The sequence below is a fragment of the Amblyomma mixtum genome, chromosome 5, assembly GCF_055824585.1.
Source record: "Amblyomma mixtum isolate Tamu chromosome 5, ASM5582458v1, whole genome shotgun sequence".
NCBI lineage: Eukaryota > Metazoa > Arthropoda > Arachnida > Ixodida > Ixodidae > Amblyomma > Amblyomma mixtum.
In genome coordinates this window covers 178,868,156-178,884,861 of record NC_143016.1, presented here as the reverse complement: position 1 = coordinate 178,884,861, position 16,706 = coordinate 178,868,156, and the positions used below count along the sequence as shown (strand labels likewise).

Genomic DNA, 16,706 nt, shown 5'->3' with positions numbered 1-16,706 from the left:
CCAGTGGTATTGGTCTTGGTGCAGTGCTCGCCCAGCGCAAATCTGGCTTCGACGAATATGTCGTTGCCTATGCCAGCCGCACACTTACCAAGGCTGAGTCTCACTACTCTGTGACTGAAAAAGAGTGCCTCGCCATTGTGTGGGCCTTAGGCAAGTTTCGCCCTTACGTGTACGGCCGTCCTTTCGACGTCGTTACGGATCACTACGCCTTTTGTTGGCTTTCCTCACTAAAGGATCATTCCGGCCGACTGGGGCGATGGGCGCTGCGTCTTTGTCTCGCTCCCCGCTCCCCGCCGAACTTGCCAGCCTCTGCGAAATCGACGCCCCTGTTCTGTCTCCCGCCATCAGTGACCTGCCTTCTGAGCAGCGCAAGGATCCCTGGATTCGTGCTCTTCTCGACTTTCTCTCCGACCCATCGGCGGTTGTGCCATCTCGCGCCCTGCGCCGTCAAGCTTCACATTTTGAGATCAGAGATAACCTGCTTTATCGCCGTAATTATCAGTCTGATGGACAAAAATGGCTCCTCGTCATACCTCGCCATCTCAGGTCCTATATCTGTTCATGTTTTCACGCTGACATGCAATGCGGTCACGCTGGCCTTTTCAAGACTTACACGCGCCTCCGCCTCCGCTGCTACTGGCGTGGCATGTACAATTTCGTTTGAAGTATACGTACGCTCCTGTCTCGACTGCCAACGCCGCAAGAAACCCACCAACCGTATTGCTGGCGAGTTGCAGCCGCTGTCTTGTCCGCCTCGCCCTTTCGACCGCGTTGGCATTGATTTATACGGGCCCCTCCCGTATACTGCTTCTGGCAAACGGTGGTTCATTGTTGCCGTCGATCACCTCACGAGGTATGCTGAAACCGCCGCGCTTTCTGCTGCCACGGCACAGGATGTGGCATCCTTTCTTCTGCGTCGATTCATCCTTCGGCACGGTGCCCCTCGTGAACTCCTCAGCGACAGAGGCCGCGTCTTCCTATCTGACGTCATTAAAGCTCTTTTCCGTGAGTGCAACGTCATCCATCGGACATGCACCGCTTACCACCCTCAGACAAACGGCCTTACTGAACGCTTTAACCGAACTCTGGGGGACATGCTGGCCATGTACGTTGGTTCGAACCACACGAACTGGGGCCTCATTCTCCCGTATATTACATTGGCGTACAATACTGCTACGCAGTCTACGACCGGATTTTCTCCTTTCTTTCTCCTTTACGGCCGACATCCCTCCGTTCCCATTGATACTATTCTCCCCTACCACCCTGACGCATCTGAGTGCACCACTGTTTCCGAAGCCGCCAGACACGCCGAAGACTGCCGCCAGATCGTCCGGTCGCTCACGACAGCTACCCAGACCCTTCAGAAAACCCGCCACGATGAAGATCAACCTCCCCAGCATTTCTCGCCCGGCTCTCTTGTCTGGCTGTGGATACCTCCCCGTACTCCGGGCCTCTCCAGGGAATTGCTCGCTAGGTATCACGGGCCCTACCGCATCTTGCAGCAAACATCTCCCGTCAACTATATTGTTGAGCCCCTCACGTCGTCACCCGATCTCAGACGCCGCGGCCGTGAGACTGTACATATACACCGCCTCAAGACATACCACGACCCCGTTGTCTTGTCCGCCCCTTAAGTCGCCAGGATGGCTTCTCTTCTGTCCGGGGCCATTGTAAGGAAGACGACGGGCATACGCGCGAGCCGCATTGCCATCGCCTGGTGCACGCTCCTGTCGACCAGCTGACCTCGGACTGCTGTTAGCCCTGCTCCCGTTGTGAAGCTTCACTGAAGAAATCCCACCTTGCACTGGGAAGACTAGTAATTTTCAAAAATAGACTTATTGGGGTAAAATATGCCTTTTGTGGCATAGTATTACCAGTGTTGGCGGAAACCAGAAAACCTGCGAATTCTTTAAAGTAGTAAGCTGGGTAACTAATTTTTAATGCTGGACTTTTCAACTAAGAGTTAGGCGCCTAGTTGCAATTAGAGATTTCTAGCCAGTCCTTAGTAATAGCCATATCAGTTTTTAGAATATAGAAAAGGCGATTATCTTCGGCGCTGTGGCTTGACAAAATTTGACTACATCGCGCCAAAAATTGACTACATCGTACGAGTGAAATGTGACAAGCAAATACCCGGCTGCCGTTAACGGTTGTCTGCCATACAAGCATATGCCATCAGGATATTTTGAATAGGTAAAGTCAGAGGATGGTTACAAGGGCGCCGAAAAAGGGCGAGACACGAAGGTAATTAGCCACACACCCGCTTGTTGTGTGTGGCCTACCTACCCTGCTTCGTCGTTTTTCCGCGCTGTTGTACCCATCGTGAATTAATGACAACATGCCTAACTTTTCGCCCTGCTTAAAAGGTGCAGTGAACAGGAATCTGAACTCGTCTTTTTGCCGCGGGAACTCAATCTACACGTTCCGAGCATTCTTAGAAACCTCGATTTATTGTCCTGTGTGGCCAATTTCCCTAATTAAATGGAATTAACGTCCGGCTCCCGGCTTTTTTTTTTGAATTCTGCTCTTGCGGTGGGCGGAGTCGACCAACGCGTGGAGTGCATTTCACCCAGTCCTGTGGTGGCTTGCCGCTCTGTCGTCGGCGGAGTAATACGTAGTAATCCGTAGTAGCAAACAGTCCGCGCGTATTTTTATTTCTGCGGGCTTATTTTGCGGCTATATTTTCTGTGAATGAAACTATCTATTCACGGAAACGTAAAAAACAAAATGAAGCGAAAGCAAAGCCTTCACGGAGCTAGCTGAAAGACACTCCACGCGTTGGTCAACTCCGCCCGCCGTACGGGGAGAATTGAAAAAAAAGGCGGGAGCCGGACGTTAATTCGATATAATTAGGGAAATCGGCCACACAGAGCAATAAGTCGAAGTTTCTAAGAATGCTCGGAACGTGTAGATAGAGTTCCCGCGGCAAAATAGGAGTTCAGATTCATCTTCAGTGCACCTTTAAGTCGTTGGCAACTGGTGTGGACAAGGCGATCAAGAAAAAATACGCCACTGAGTCAATAACTCCAAATTAGGGGGTGTGAGCGGGTGATATCGTTAAGGGGATTGCAGCGGAGCTTGCTCGTGAGGCGTTACATGCTCAACTGTGCGCATAGTGAACTCACAGCTTTTGCAGCGACATTGTCAGGCGCCTGTTCCTAGGTTTCACATAGTGGCAGTAGTATAATAGTAGTCGCAGTAGTCGTAGTTGTCAGTGAAACCCTCGTGTGCATAGCCATGGGAACCATCCAGAGGGTGCTTACCTTGGAAGGAGGAGGGTATCGCGAGAACGGAGGAATCTCCAACCGGAGGACCGTGGAAAAAAGGAGGGCATGGCAAGAACGCATACGAAGGCATAACCGCAGGGTGGTTACAATGGGAACCACCCGGACGGTAGTTATCCAGGAAGGAGGAGCAGCGTTACCGTGGAAAAAAAGAGTGTATGATAAGAACGTAGGAAGGCGTAATCGCAGGGTAGTTACCACGGAAGGAGCGGTAGGGTTTCTCTAGAGGGTAGCAAGGCGTAACCAGAAAGTGGTTACCGCTAGAACCACTCAGAGAGTAGTTACTCTGAAGGAGCAGTAGGTTTACAGTGGAAAAAGGAGGGTACGGCGAGAGCGTAGGAAGGCGAAGCACGAAGGTGGTTACCACAGGAAGCATTAGGAAGGTAGTTACCCTGGAAGGAGGAGTGGGGTTACCGTAGAAAAAGGAGGGTATAGAAGGAGCGTAGGAAGGCGTAACTGGAAGTGGTTACCACGGGAACCACTCGTAGGGTAGTTACCCTGGAAGGAGGAGTAGGGTTACTGTGGGGAAAGAGGGTATGGCAAGAGCGTGATAATGATGACGGGATTTTTATGGCCCAAGGACAACTGAGGCTGAAGAGCGCCATGGCAGAAGGTTTTTCTACTCAAGGTGGGTTCAAAGACCCAGTTCCAAGCATTTCACCCTAAATAAGCCGAGCACCAGATCAGGTGAAAGCTTGTACCCATTGTATCACCGGTGGGTACCCGGCGGCACTGGGAATCGAACCCCGCACCTCCTGCATGAGATGTGGATGCTCATATCACTAAGCCACGACTGCGGTTATGGCGAAAGCATAGGAGGGCGTAACCGGAACGTGGTTACCACGGGAACCACTCGGAGGGTGGTTACAATGATAGGAGGAGTAGGGTTACCGTAGAAAAAGGAGGGCATGGCGAGAGGGTAGGAGGGCGTAACCGGAAGGTGGTTTCCACGGGAACCACTAGGAGGGTAGTTACCATGGCAGGAGGAGTAGGGTTACCGTAGAAAAAGGAGGGCATGGGGAGAGGGTAGGAGGGCGTAACCGGAAGGTGGCTACCACGGGAACCACTAGGAGGGTAGTTATCATGGCAGGAGGAGTAGGGTTACCGTAGAAAAAGGAGGGCATGGGGAGAGGGTAGGAGGGCGTAACCGGAAGGTGGCTACCACGGGAACCACTAGGAGGGTAGCTACCATGGCAGGAGGAGTAGGGTTACCATAGAAAAAGGAGGGCATGGCGAGAGGGTAGGAGGGCGTAACCGGAAGGTGGTTTCAATGGGAACCACTAGGAGGGTAGTTACCATGGTAGGAGGAGTAGGGTTACCGTAGAAAAAGGAGGGCATGGCGAGAGGGTAGGAGGGCGTAACCGGAAGGTGGCTACCACGGGAACCACTAGGAGGGTAGTTACCATGGCAGGAGGAGTAGGGTTACCACAGAAAAAGGAGGGCATGGCGAGAGGGTAGGAGGGCGTAACCGGAAGGTGGTTTCAATGGGAACCACTAGGAGGGTAGTTACCATGGCAGGAGGAGTAGGGTTACCGTAGAAAAAGGAGGGCATGGGGAGAGGGTAGGAGGGCGTAACCGGAAGGTGGCTACCACGGGAACCACTAGGAGGGTAGTTACCATGGCAGAAGGAGTAGGGTTACCATAGAAAAAGGAGGGCATGGCGAGAGGGTAGGAGGGCGTAACCGCAAGGTGGTTACCACGGGAACCACTAGGAGGGTAGTTACCATGGCAGGAGGAGTAGGGTTACCGTAGGAAAAGGAGGGCATGGCGAGAGGGTAGGAGGGCGTAACCGTAAGGTGGTTACCATGGGAACCACTAGGAGGGTAGTTACCATGGAAGGAGGAGTAGAGTTACCGTAGAACAAGGAGGGCATGACGAGAGGGTAGGAGGGCGTAACCGGAAGGTGGTTACCACGGGAACCACTAGGAGGGTAGTTACCATGGTAGGAGGAGTAGGCTTACCGTAGAAAAAGGAGGGCATGGCGAGAGGGTTGGAGGGCGTAACCGGAAGGTGGTTTCAATGGGAACCACTAGGAGGGTAGTTACCATGGTAGGAGGAGTAGGGTTACCGTAGAAAAAGGAGGGCATGGCGAGAGGGTAGGAGGGCGTAACCATAAGGTGGTTACCACGGGGACCACTAGGAGGGTAGTTACCATGGAAGGAGGAGTAGGGTTACCATAGAACAAGGAGGGCATGACGAGAGGGTAGGAGGGCGTAACCGGAAGGTGGTTACCACGGGAACCACTAGGAGGGTAGTTACCATGGTAGGAGGAGTAGGGTTACCGTAGAAAAAGGAGGGCATGGCGAGAGGGTAGGAGGGCGTAACCGGAAGGTGGTTACCACGGGAACCACTAGGAGGGTAGTTACCATGGTAGGAGGAGTAGGGTTACCACAGAAAAAGGAGGGCATGGCGAGAGGGTAGGAGGGCGTAACCGGAAGGTGGGTACCACGGGAACCACTAGGAGGGTAGTTGCCATGGAAGGAGGAGTAGGGCTACATTGGAAAAAGCAGGGAATGGCAAGAGCGTAGGAGGGCGTAACCGGAAAGTGGTTACCAGTAGGACCATTCGGAAGGTGTTTATCGTGGAAGGAAGGTATGGAAGGAAGGAAGGAAGGAAGGAAGGAAAAATGTTTATTTCAAGTATGTGTACGTACTTGAGGGGGAGGGCAAAAGGCATACAAGCCTGACGAGGCCCATCCCCCTTGGTGCACCTGGCGCAGTAACACAGCGTAACGTGTGCAGCAGTAATAGAACATGTGAAATGAACACACACGAATTTCAAAGGCAAGCTACCATAGGCACATCAAGATATGATAACAGAAGTTTAAAAGACACTTTCAACATTCATTAGACACGTTTTCATCAGTGTAAGCTTATGAGGGTTCTGCTAAAAGCATGTCTGCTTATTGTTTCGTGAATAAGCGCTCGTTTATGCATTCAAGGATAAGACATTTTATTTCTTTGCTAGAATTAAGAAGAGCTGTTATCTGGTACAACGTAGCTTGAGAGCCATAATTTGTTCTTATTTTGGGTGTCCTGACAGAATAATTTCTTAGTTGGTAGTTCTGGTGTTCGACAGTGTGCATGATGTGTGGAAGTGTCCCCCTGTAAAACAAGTGGTGAGCATTACTGGCAAGCCGCAGTGTGATTAGTTTATAAATATTTAATATCTTTAAGCTACCCCAATGTGGAACTGTGGTCTCTAAATATGGAATACGAGAGACGACTCTAATTGCTCTTTTTTGTAACAGAAAGAGTGATTTCAAATTTTTGTCAGATGTGCTACCCCAAACCAGAAGGCACTAATGAAGATGAGATTGTACAAGCGCCAAATAAAGTTGTTTTTTACCCAGATTGGAAGAATAGACCTAGATTTATTGATGATACCAATGGAGCGTGCGACTTTCAACCGCACAGAGTTTATGTGGTCATTCCACAACAACTTTTCATTGAATATGACTCCGAGGAAACACACAGGTTCAGAACGTTGGATGACATTATTTCGAAACATAATACTTTGGTCCATGACAATGACTGTTTTTGGGTTTAAAGGCTACAAATTTTGTTTTGTTTACATTTAATTCTAATCTATTATCGTTTAACCAAACAGAGCTCGTCCAGCCAAAGATTGCATTTGTTAACTATAGTATTTGTTAACTATAGCGTAAGGCGCAAACGGAGGGGTGGTTGCCACGGGAGCAACCCGGAAGGTAGTTAGTTGTCCTGGGAGGAGGGAGAGTATGGCGAGAGTGGAGGAATGTAGCACGGTCCATCTGCGGCAGCTTCTGCGAAACGCGCTGCCCGAGGAGAGGGCGAGCCTAAAGCGACGGACTGGAGAGATGTAGCTAGTAGAAAATCTAGTATGAGAGGAAAACTAAAAAAAAGTGCTCTGTAACTGTACATATATGAGGTCGCTTTCATAGTAGCTGCCTGAACATATCATAAAATATGAACACCTTTACAGCTGTCGCTCAATATCGCCTTCATAGGTCGGCAGACTCCCTCATATTCATTCGCTCACACTCACACCCTTGAGTGTAGGTGAGTGGACGTGAGCGTGCATGAGTAGATGTGAGTGCGAGTGGTTCTGATTCTGAGTAGTGGTCATGAATGTGAGTGACTGGTCGTTTGTGTGAGTCACTCCTCAGGATGCTTACCTGTGCTCACGTTACGCATTGGTAACTGTCCGGCGAACTCGCAGCTTTTTCTCACATTGTGCTACAAGAAGCACGAATTGTTTTGTTTCGGGCGAATTTCGCATTCGTCATATTGCAAACAGGGTTCTTTTATGCTAACTGGCAAACGCAGTAAGTAACATTTCTGAGAACAGCGAGCAGGACGTCCTCCGAAATTTTTATGCAGACAGATTTTCCCATAAGTGATAGCAACTTTTTTTTCTACATTTCCAGCGTCATGCGCATGTTCGAAACAGAAAATGATTCGATACTCTCATGTTTTTATATAAAAATTTTCCTATTTCGATGTTATATACCTCCAACCATTGGACGCTTTGCACTAAAATTTGTCCATGTCAGTAGAAAATTGACTGTTGGCGTTTTGCTTTGGAAAGATATTGAATTGGCTTTCTTGAGGCCTAGGATTATTGCTAAGAGAATAGATATTTGTTTTGGACCGAAGTAATTTATGAACGCCTTTTGAAAGGATTAAATGAAATCATCAAGAGAGGCCTCTGCCAGTGGTTGTTGCAATCACTAATCGTCATGATCATCATCAGCGCAATTGCGTCGGGTGCAGGCAGTGCGTCCTAGAAAGAAAAGGCCTCTGCATTCCTCCTGTTACGTCACACACATAGCCCGATTGGCCATACCACGGCATGGATTTAGTACACAAGGCTCAAGAAGCGGCGGCCGCAAAGATCTTAGTGGCCATCGCTGCTTGAGCTTTGGGTTCTAAATTCATTCTGTGAACCGTACGAGCTGCGTGACGTCACAGAACAAGTGCAGAGGCATTTTCTTTTTAGGAGGCTCTGGCGCAGCATAAATGGGTCACTTATACCTCCCCAATTAACCCTGTCCTGTGCCAGCTTTGTCATGTTATCCCCTCGAACTTCCTCATCTTATCCGCCCGCCTAACCCTCTGCCACCGGCTGCTACGCTTGCTCTCTGTTGAAATGTACTGCGTTAACCTAAAATGTGATCGGTTATTTTCATTTCGCGCTGCATGTCCTACCAACGTCCAATCTCTCTTCTTGACAGCAGCTGTAGGATGCCATTGATCGCGTTTGTTTCCCAGCCCCTCTCTGCTCTCACCCTCTCTCTCTGTTTTGCCAATACTGTGAAAATGATCCGTGTCCTGCGCTATGTACCAACCAGCTAAGCCAGACTCTTAGTCCTACACTCCATCTTACAACCTCTTGGAATGAAGAAGCTGCGAGTGCGGTGCGACGGCGTCCATACGTATCTGTGTGCTGGCTCGCGAGCGCATTAGAATAGCACACTTATGAAAGCCGTGGCCTAGTGCTCATAGGCGCCACTCTACAGCAATGACTTGTGAGCTAATCTCCGGGGAGCAAATTAGCACGACACAAGAAACGCTGTGCAGGGTGGCAGTGACAACAGATTTTTGGTTGAAAGGCAAGCACTATACACAGGTAGGCAGCAACATATCTTATCAGCTACAGAAGACGCCATAAAAGTATGCATGATAAAACTGAATAAAATCTTCAGAGATAACCGCGTTCATGTAACTGGTCAAGCCTACGTGTACGTGAACTTCTTCTAAAATACTAACTTCACTTACATAGTGAGACTGACGCGATGCTAACGCTATCCAGTCCCTTTTATTCGGATAAAGAAAGCTGCTTTTGAAGCTAAAAGCTTCACTATAGTCAACACCGCGCTTCGCGTGAGCCGGCGTATGTCGGAGCACGAGTGACGTCACGCACGGCGCAGGCTACTGCGCATGTGCGCCGCCGCTTCTCCTCCTCGTCACCGTTTGACCTTTCGTAGGAGCCGTGCGCAGTGCGCATTTGAAAGGAGGGGGCATATAAGGCGCGTTTGCCCAGAAAACAGGCACACGCACACACACGCACACGCACACACACACGCACACATCATGCATACAGCCTGGGTTCTGAGCATGCCCAGGAGAGGCGCTATATAATAAATAAATAAATAAATAAATAAATACCCACCACTGAGAGGCGGCCCGATGAGCGCGGCGACACCCAGGCTGAGCAGGCAGAGCCCGTAGGCGTTGGTGAGCCGGTCCAGACCCACCATGTCCACCACGATCACCGAGCTCAGCGTGATGAAGCCGCCTGCGTGGGCATGTATACGGGCGCCGCGTTCACTCGCGGCAGTGGCTGGATGACGCCGCCGATATGGCTTCCGAAACGCCTGGCGGGGTTGGGCGGCGCTGGCTGGTGACATTTCGCGTTGGGGCAAGAAGTAAGCTCGTGCCAACATTTTGCTGGCTCATAAGTGGGAGCCAGAGTTCGCGTGACTGCATTAGTGGTGAAATTCGCAAAGCAGTCCGTGCGTTCGAGCTGTCCGTGGCTGGCTGGTGTTCGTGCCACCGTGCTCCGGGTTATGACGGCGGAAGCCCAGGACACGAGCTGTTTACCAACCGGTCTGACGTGCCACGTACTATCAGCGTTCAGCCCGCGGAGCAAAATCCAGGAAAGTCGACTGCGCTGATACGAGGACGCGGTGAGCGCTTTGTTGAGGCGGAGATTTGTCGATTATCCGATAGATGGCGTCGCGACTTAATACTGCGTTAACGGAGGGAATATGGCGAGTGAAAACAATAAATTCTACAAATTTTGAAGCAGGCTTATAATCGCACTTCCACCCAATATAAATGGGCTTTCCGCACTGATAATTTCAGCGCTGTGCTACAAACAATTTCTCAGAAAACAGAAAAGTGCATCGTCATCATCATCATTATCAGCCTGACTGCGCCCACTGGAGGGCAAAGGCCTCTTTCATTTCTTTCCAATTAACACTGTCCTTTGCCAGTTGCGACCATCGTATCCGGCAAACTTCTCATCCGCCCGCCCAACTTTCTTCCCTCCCCCCCCCCTCCCTGCTGCTCTTGCTTTCTATTGGAATTCACTCCATTACCCTTAAGAGCCAGCGGTTATCTTGCCTTCGTATTACATGCCCTGCCCAAGCCCATTTCTTCCGCTTGATTTCGAGTAGGATGTCATTAACCCGCGTTTGTTCCCTCACTCACTACACCCGCTTCGGATCGCTTAACGTTACGCCTATAATTTTTCTTTTCATAGTTCGCTGCGTTGTCCTTAAGCTGAACCTTCTTCGTAAGCCTCCATGTTTCTGCCTCATAGGTGAGTACCGGTAAAATGCGTAAGAAATAAAGTAAAAATATAAAGAAATAAAATTATTTTGGCGAATTTCAAGTGCGCTCGGCTACTGAGCCGTAATTCCCAGGTGCGAACCCAACCGCGGCGGCCACGTTTCGATGGAAGCGGAACGCAAAAGGCGCTCGTGTGCTGTGCGTTGTCAGTGCACGTTAAGTATCCCCAGGTGGTATAAATTATTCCGAAGCCCTTTATTAAGGCACCTCTTTCCCTGTTTCTTCTTTAACTGCCTCCTTTATTCCTTCCCTTACGGCGCGGTTCGGGTATCCACTGAGATACGAGACAGTTACTACGCTATCTCCTGTCCTCAAAAACCAATTTTACGAAGTGTCGACAAATTATTGGTGATTTTTGAGCAATAGAAGTTGCGCAGTAACTGTCCCACTTCTTGGTGGACACCTCAACCAAGCCGTGAGGGAAGGGAGAAGTTGGGAGTGAAGGGAGAACGAAATAGGCGGTGGTGGTGGTGGTGAAAACTATTTTCAACTGGGGAGTTTGGGACACACAGGTCCGTGCACCCCCGCACGGCCTCACTACACTCAAACGTTCATGTCCCGGAGGCTCATGACGCTGGCAGCCCGGCCGGTGGCGAAGGCTTGCGTGGCCGGGACCCCAGAACGCAGTAGGGTCTCCCAAGCCTCCCAAGTGGTAAGGTGCTCCAGGCCCCGCGGAGGAGTATCCGCCGGGCAGAGGAAAAGGATAGGGTCTAGAGTGGGTTTGGGGTGGTGGCAGAGGGTACAGGAGGGGTTTGTGAAGACTTGGTGATAGCGCGAGCGTATATAATGGTAGGGTAAGGTGCGTGTTTGAAGCCGCCTCCAAAGTGGCTGATGATAATGGTCGAGGGAGGGATGAGGTGGAGGGTAGAGCCGACGCTCGGCTTTGCAGGCCTGCGTCATTTCACTGAATGAGTGCATGCGCTCCCGCGAGAACCCTAGGTCGGAGGCCGCTGGTGCCCGGTTGAGAGAACCTCGGGCTAAAGTGTTGGTGGCCTCGTTTCCGGGATTCCCGGAGTGGGCAGGCACCCATATCAACTCCATGTGGCGAGGTGGGTGTGCGGCGAGAAGGAGTTCAGTATGCGAAATGCAGGGATGTGAACTTTCCCGCGAGCAAAATTTAGTATGGCAGTTTTAGAGTCCGATAGAATATATCGGGCCTCCGTGCGTGTGATGGCCAGGACAATGGCGGCCTCTTCGACATCCTCCGAAGTGGCAGAAGGGGTAAGAAATAGGCGCTGTAGTCGACGATGATGAGAATTTTGTAGTAGATGTAGACGGTGAGGAAGAGGAGGGTGGTGTCCTTATAGTCCGAGACTCCTTTGGCGTAAGTTGCTGCCCTGGCTCGTTCGATAAGCTGACGTTATGTCCTTCTTCCGAGCTAGACAGTGCCGCCTCCCACCGCTCCCGCATTGGCTGAGTTTTAATATTGATACGAAGTTGCGAGGACGGGAACGTGTTTATTTACAAGCGGGGATCGGTGATGTCACGGAGTCAGCGTCAGACAAGCTTCACCGCAGCCTTGCGCCTATTGAGTCCGTCATCTTCTTTCCACTGCAGCGCGGCGTAACACCTCGCCCGGGGAAGTCGAAGCTTGTCCTCGAGCGAGTTAGTCAGCGTTGTGACTGCAGCGTTTGAACACACAAGGCTTCTGTCTGATGGGATGAGCGGTAGCGGTGTTGATGTGATGCTGCGTGCGACAAACTGGCAGCGAAGGTGGAGTGTCTGGCCGAGCGATATCAAATGCCGACGCATACTGGGTAAGAACAGTCTGTAAAGTGAGCCGTTCGGACGACGGAAGAGACTTGCTGATCATGCGGATGATATTGAACGAAAAGTCCGCTGTTTTTTGGCTGCCCTGTACCATATGGTACAAATCTGCCTTCTCCCCGCAAAATTTGCATTTTGATTCGATGGAATCCGGGATTATGACGTGTAGTACATAAAGGCTGTGGAGTGTCTCAGTCTGTACTCTACGGAGGTAAATACCCGTGTCTGCTCAGGTTTTTTCGCAAGTGGGGGATATGTGTGCCACTCCAATCTGAGGTTTGTAGTATCTGGTATGTTGTGAGTCGATCGAACTGGTTCGTTTCCGAGGTACATCTGTCGGGGCCCCGAGGGAGGAAAGCTCGGGCTGAGTTCTGTGCTAACTCGTCACCCTTTATACCCTCGTGGCTGACTGCTTAAGTCCATTGAGCGTCTGTCCTTTGTGGACAACCGCCACTGTGCCTGGTATACTTTCGGGACCCGCGAAATCGACGTAGAATATGCCTTCTTGCATGCCATAGTGCTTCTGGATTCCCTTGCCCTTGCTTATCTTCGTGCCTGGTGGTTCGTCGGGTACATGTTTCTTGGAAGGGGCGTAGCCTTGAAGCATCCTCTGCAGGCACCTGAGGTGGCTTGTTTAGCAAAAAGGTTGAGGGGCACTCCATGTTGAGGTTCCTGGGGACCCTTCCAGTTGCCAGTTGGACGACTTCAGCCGTGAAGTGTGCCTCGATGAATTTTTGTGGACCCCCAAGTGGAGGAGTGGCTGTTGATGTTGATAGCGGTAGTCGCGGTAGTCCCATAGCTCTTTTATGCGCTATTCTAACTGTGGTGTCGAGATGCTTTATATCAGGTTTCTTTAGGCGAAAGTATGGTGCCCTATTTAAGATACCGCTGATAACAAATGCCCGTATAAGGCGAAGGGTTTCATTTTTCTTTATACCGTGTCTGTGATTCGGGCCATCATTCGGGCAGCTTGTTCACCCACGTCACGGAGCTTTTGTAGTGTGAGAGAATTATTGCCCATGTTGTTCATGTGAAAGGTGAGGATTTCTGAGTGTTTCCACCTCGTTGTTTGGGGTTGTCATTGATCTGAATTTTTATGGTGTCTTGGTTCTTCCGTTGTCGAATGATAAGCAGCTCTGATTTCTTAAGGGAACATGCGAGTTGACATCCTTTAGCATCAATTTGAACAGTCGTTTCCGCTTCCTTGTCTTCCTTGTGCCCATGCTGCCCGTCGTGGTCCATATTGGGATGTCATCTGCGCACAAAACATGATTGATGCCCGGGGCTCCGGAGTAATTTCGACCACCTGGGGATCTTTGATGTGCAATGACATCGCACAGCTCTCGGGCGCCTTTCGCGTTTCGCCTCCATCGAAACGCGGCCGCCGAGGTCGAGTTCGAGCCCGGGTACTCCAGCTAAGTAGTCAAGCGCACTAACCACTGAGCCACCGCGGCGGGTCGACAAATTGCGCGGTATTAATCGTAACTAACTGGAGAAGTGGTGAGAGGAGGAAAGCGTACACAAAGGGGCGTTAGTGGCAGGAGGGAGGAGAGAGCCCAGGGAAGCGCTTGTGGGCGCGTAGCACTATAAGCGTGTGTCGAATGCGTTGCAGCGTGCTTAATTTTCACAACCTTGAGTCCCCTGAAGTACAATGAGGCACCAATTCGAAGCCTAATTCGCGCAATTTGCCCGTTGAGACGGTTGGTCTAGGGAACAGTCTGGTGTATTGATCTTCTGGATAGTCGTCATCAGGGCCATTTTTTTAGAGCGCAGCTCTTACGCGCCCGTTCCTGTGTTCTGCTTCGTAGTCTTCGGCATCTGAAAATCGTGTCAGGTAGTAGCGCAGCGAAACGCCACCTGCCACGGGGAGAGCAGAGGAATGGACAGCCGTAAGGTGGCTGCCACGGGAAGATCCTGGAGGGTGCCTAGCAGCGTAACACGATACCCGCCAGCGGTGGCAGGTAGACTGTGAAGAGCTAGCTCAAATTTCGCATTACCGAGTATTGTAATCATCTGTCACCATTTTTAAGCACTTCCTTCAAATAGTTCAATAACATTGTACAACGTCCTCCAGTCATTTTTTGGCCTTTGTGAACAGCGGTACTTGCCAGTCTAGTCACCACACGAATTGTAGCACTGTGTCATAGACACTGAGAAAAACCGCCGTCGTAAGCACACGAAATCAGATCCGCCATCAGAAACCTGAGCTTTGCCAAAACTCAAACCGGTGAGCCACGATCAGGACTTAATCTGTGCCTTAACTTCAAGACCACAGGACATGCAGCAATCCCTCATCACGTCCGATTACCTTACCTCTGCATGGCGCTAATAAGTGTCGGTTAGTATTTTTAAATTGCTATCTATGGCAGGAAGCTTGTACTTTGCTAAAGCGGTGTAATAAATGAGCACCTTTGCCGCCTCTCGGAAGGAATTTCGTCTCTTCCTCTGCATAATTAACTTCTGGCGTCCTTTGTCTTACACCGCCATGTCGCGGAATCCAGTATGCTTTCGAGGTGGCGCAACAAAAGGCAGGCGCACCTCCGGCTGCCCCGTACGTGGCGGCGTACACCTGCAGGCCCAGGTAGGTAGTGCAGAGCACGCTGAGCACGGTGGACACGCCGCACACCATGACGCATCCGATGAAGAGCCACATGCGGTAGCGGCCCACCCGGTCGGAGGCGGCGCCGATGGCCACGCGACCCACCACGTTGCTGATGCCCACCACCGACAGCAGGAAGCTCGCCTGCGCCACCGGAGGAGAAAGTTCGCTGCCGCCGCACTTCCTTGCTATCACTGTAGCATGACTGACGACACAGAATGTGCACTTCTGCAGTTATTATTCCGTGTGTACTGGAGGGATGTATAAAAAGGACTTGCACGCTTGAAAATATGTGATAGCGGTATGGTACGAAATTGTACGATTAAGAGGAGAAACACAAAAGCGCCTGCCCGATAGCCTCGAACCCTATCTGTAGCAGTACGCGGCGGCTGCTTTCAGAAACAAAGTGGAAAGGGAGGTCCGTTCTTCCATTTCTCAGAAGCAATCAACGCAGCAGAACACCTTCCACAATTTTACGAAAACGTCCGCCATGCATCGCCACGCGTTCCCGTGTTCCTGCTCATATTGTTCATGGTAGTACAGTATGGTATGGTGGGTTCAACGACCCGAAACGGCACATGGGCTAGCAGGGACGCCTTAACGGAGACGTCCCCACGGCGCAACTCTTTTACTGCGTTAGCAGTATAGTCCTCTTTCGGCGAAAAAGCTGTGCTCTGTGTGAAGCCTCCCGAGCACCCCTAGCAGAAAGGAGCTGATTGGGCACGTTCCGGGCACCCACAGGCAAAAATGAATCTCCCAACTCCGAGCCTCCACCCCACCGTCAGAGTGCGCAGATGGTTATATCGTTATTAGAAACTTTCGTAACTAGATTATGAAAAACCGGAAGTACTCGGAACCGAGTCACGTTTGCAGTTGTAAAATGCTGTAGAGGATCTTTGCAGCGTCAATCAACTTGGCCAATGGCGCGTCACTCGTTCACTGTACACTTTGGCTGAGACCGCTCAATCTATCAGTGGGATATTATGACGGCCTACTGAGGTTCTCTCAAGTGCCAAGCATCTGGCAGTGTTGGAGGTTTGGCTTGGCACGTGTGGTTGTTGTTTCGCGCAAGTAACCGCGGAAGGGGGTTGTCTTTCCTCAGCGGCGGCGTGCATGTACCACGTGTGAGCGTGCGCAGAGAACGCGCAGGCCTAAAACACGGAATGCTTCCTCTACGCACGTATTCACACGCTCCGTAGACCGCCATAGGGTCTGTGTTGACATGTCTGTCCAGCCACGGCTAGGATCGGTCGTACATGAACCGGCTGGCTTGCCAAGCGTGTTTCGCGGCACAGACGAAGTACAGTCATGAAATTTATGAGCGTGAACACGAGAGCGCGTGGCAGATAGCCTCAAGCCCTACTTGTGGCGATACGCGGCGGCTGCTTTTAGCAACGTGGTGGAAAGGGTAATGCCGCTTTGCCACACTCTTAGAAAAAAGGGTGTGAGAAAGGGGTAAAAAGGGCATAGCATGGACTTTTACACCCTTTAGAGGACCCTAGGAATAACTTTACACCCGTTAAAAACACGCTTCCATCACTTACCCCCTTTAAGAAAACTTGCACCCTACTTACACTCTCTACCAGTGTTGATAACTGCGCGTACGTTCCTACCCCTAAAATAGCGGGAAGACTATAGTTTGCTCGTGTGCCACGACGGGGCGCTCGTGCAGCATTTTGTGAGGAGTGCCTTGATGCGCGCCGTCTTCATAGAGGGACG

At 50.9% G+C, this 16,706-nt stretch overlaps 1 protein-coding gene across 1 annotated transcript in view; it reads right to left on the bottom strand.

Annotated features, from left to right (window-relative positions):
* The window catches only part of LOC149344919 (monocarboxylate transporter 13-like), a 62,039-nt gene that overhangs the window by 7,767 nt on the left and 37,566 nt on the right, over window positions 1-16,706 (bottom strand). Inside the window, exons 7-8 of the mRNA XM_089547320.1 lie at window positions 14,927-15,131; window positions 9,438-9,563 (exon numbers count right to left, since the gene is read on the bottom strand). Of these exons, the coding sequence (XP_089403446.1) occupies window positions 9,438-9,563; window positions 14,927-15,131 (331 nt within the window). The remainder of the gene's footprint in view (window positions 1-9,437; window positions 9,564-14,926; window positions 15,132-16,706) is intronic.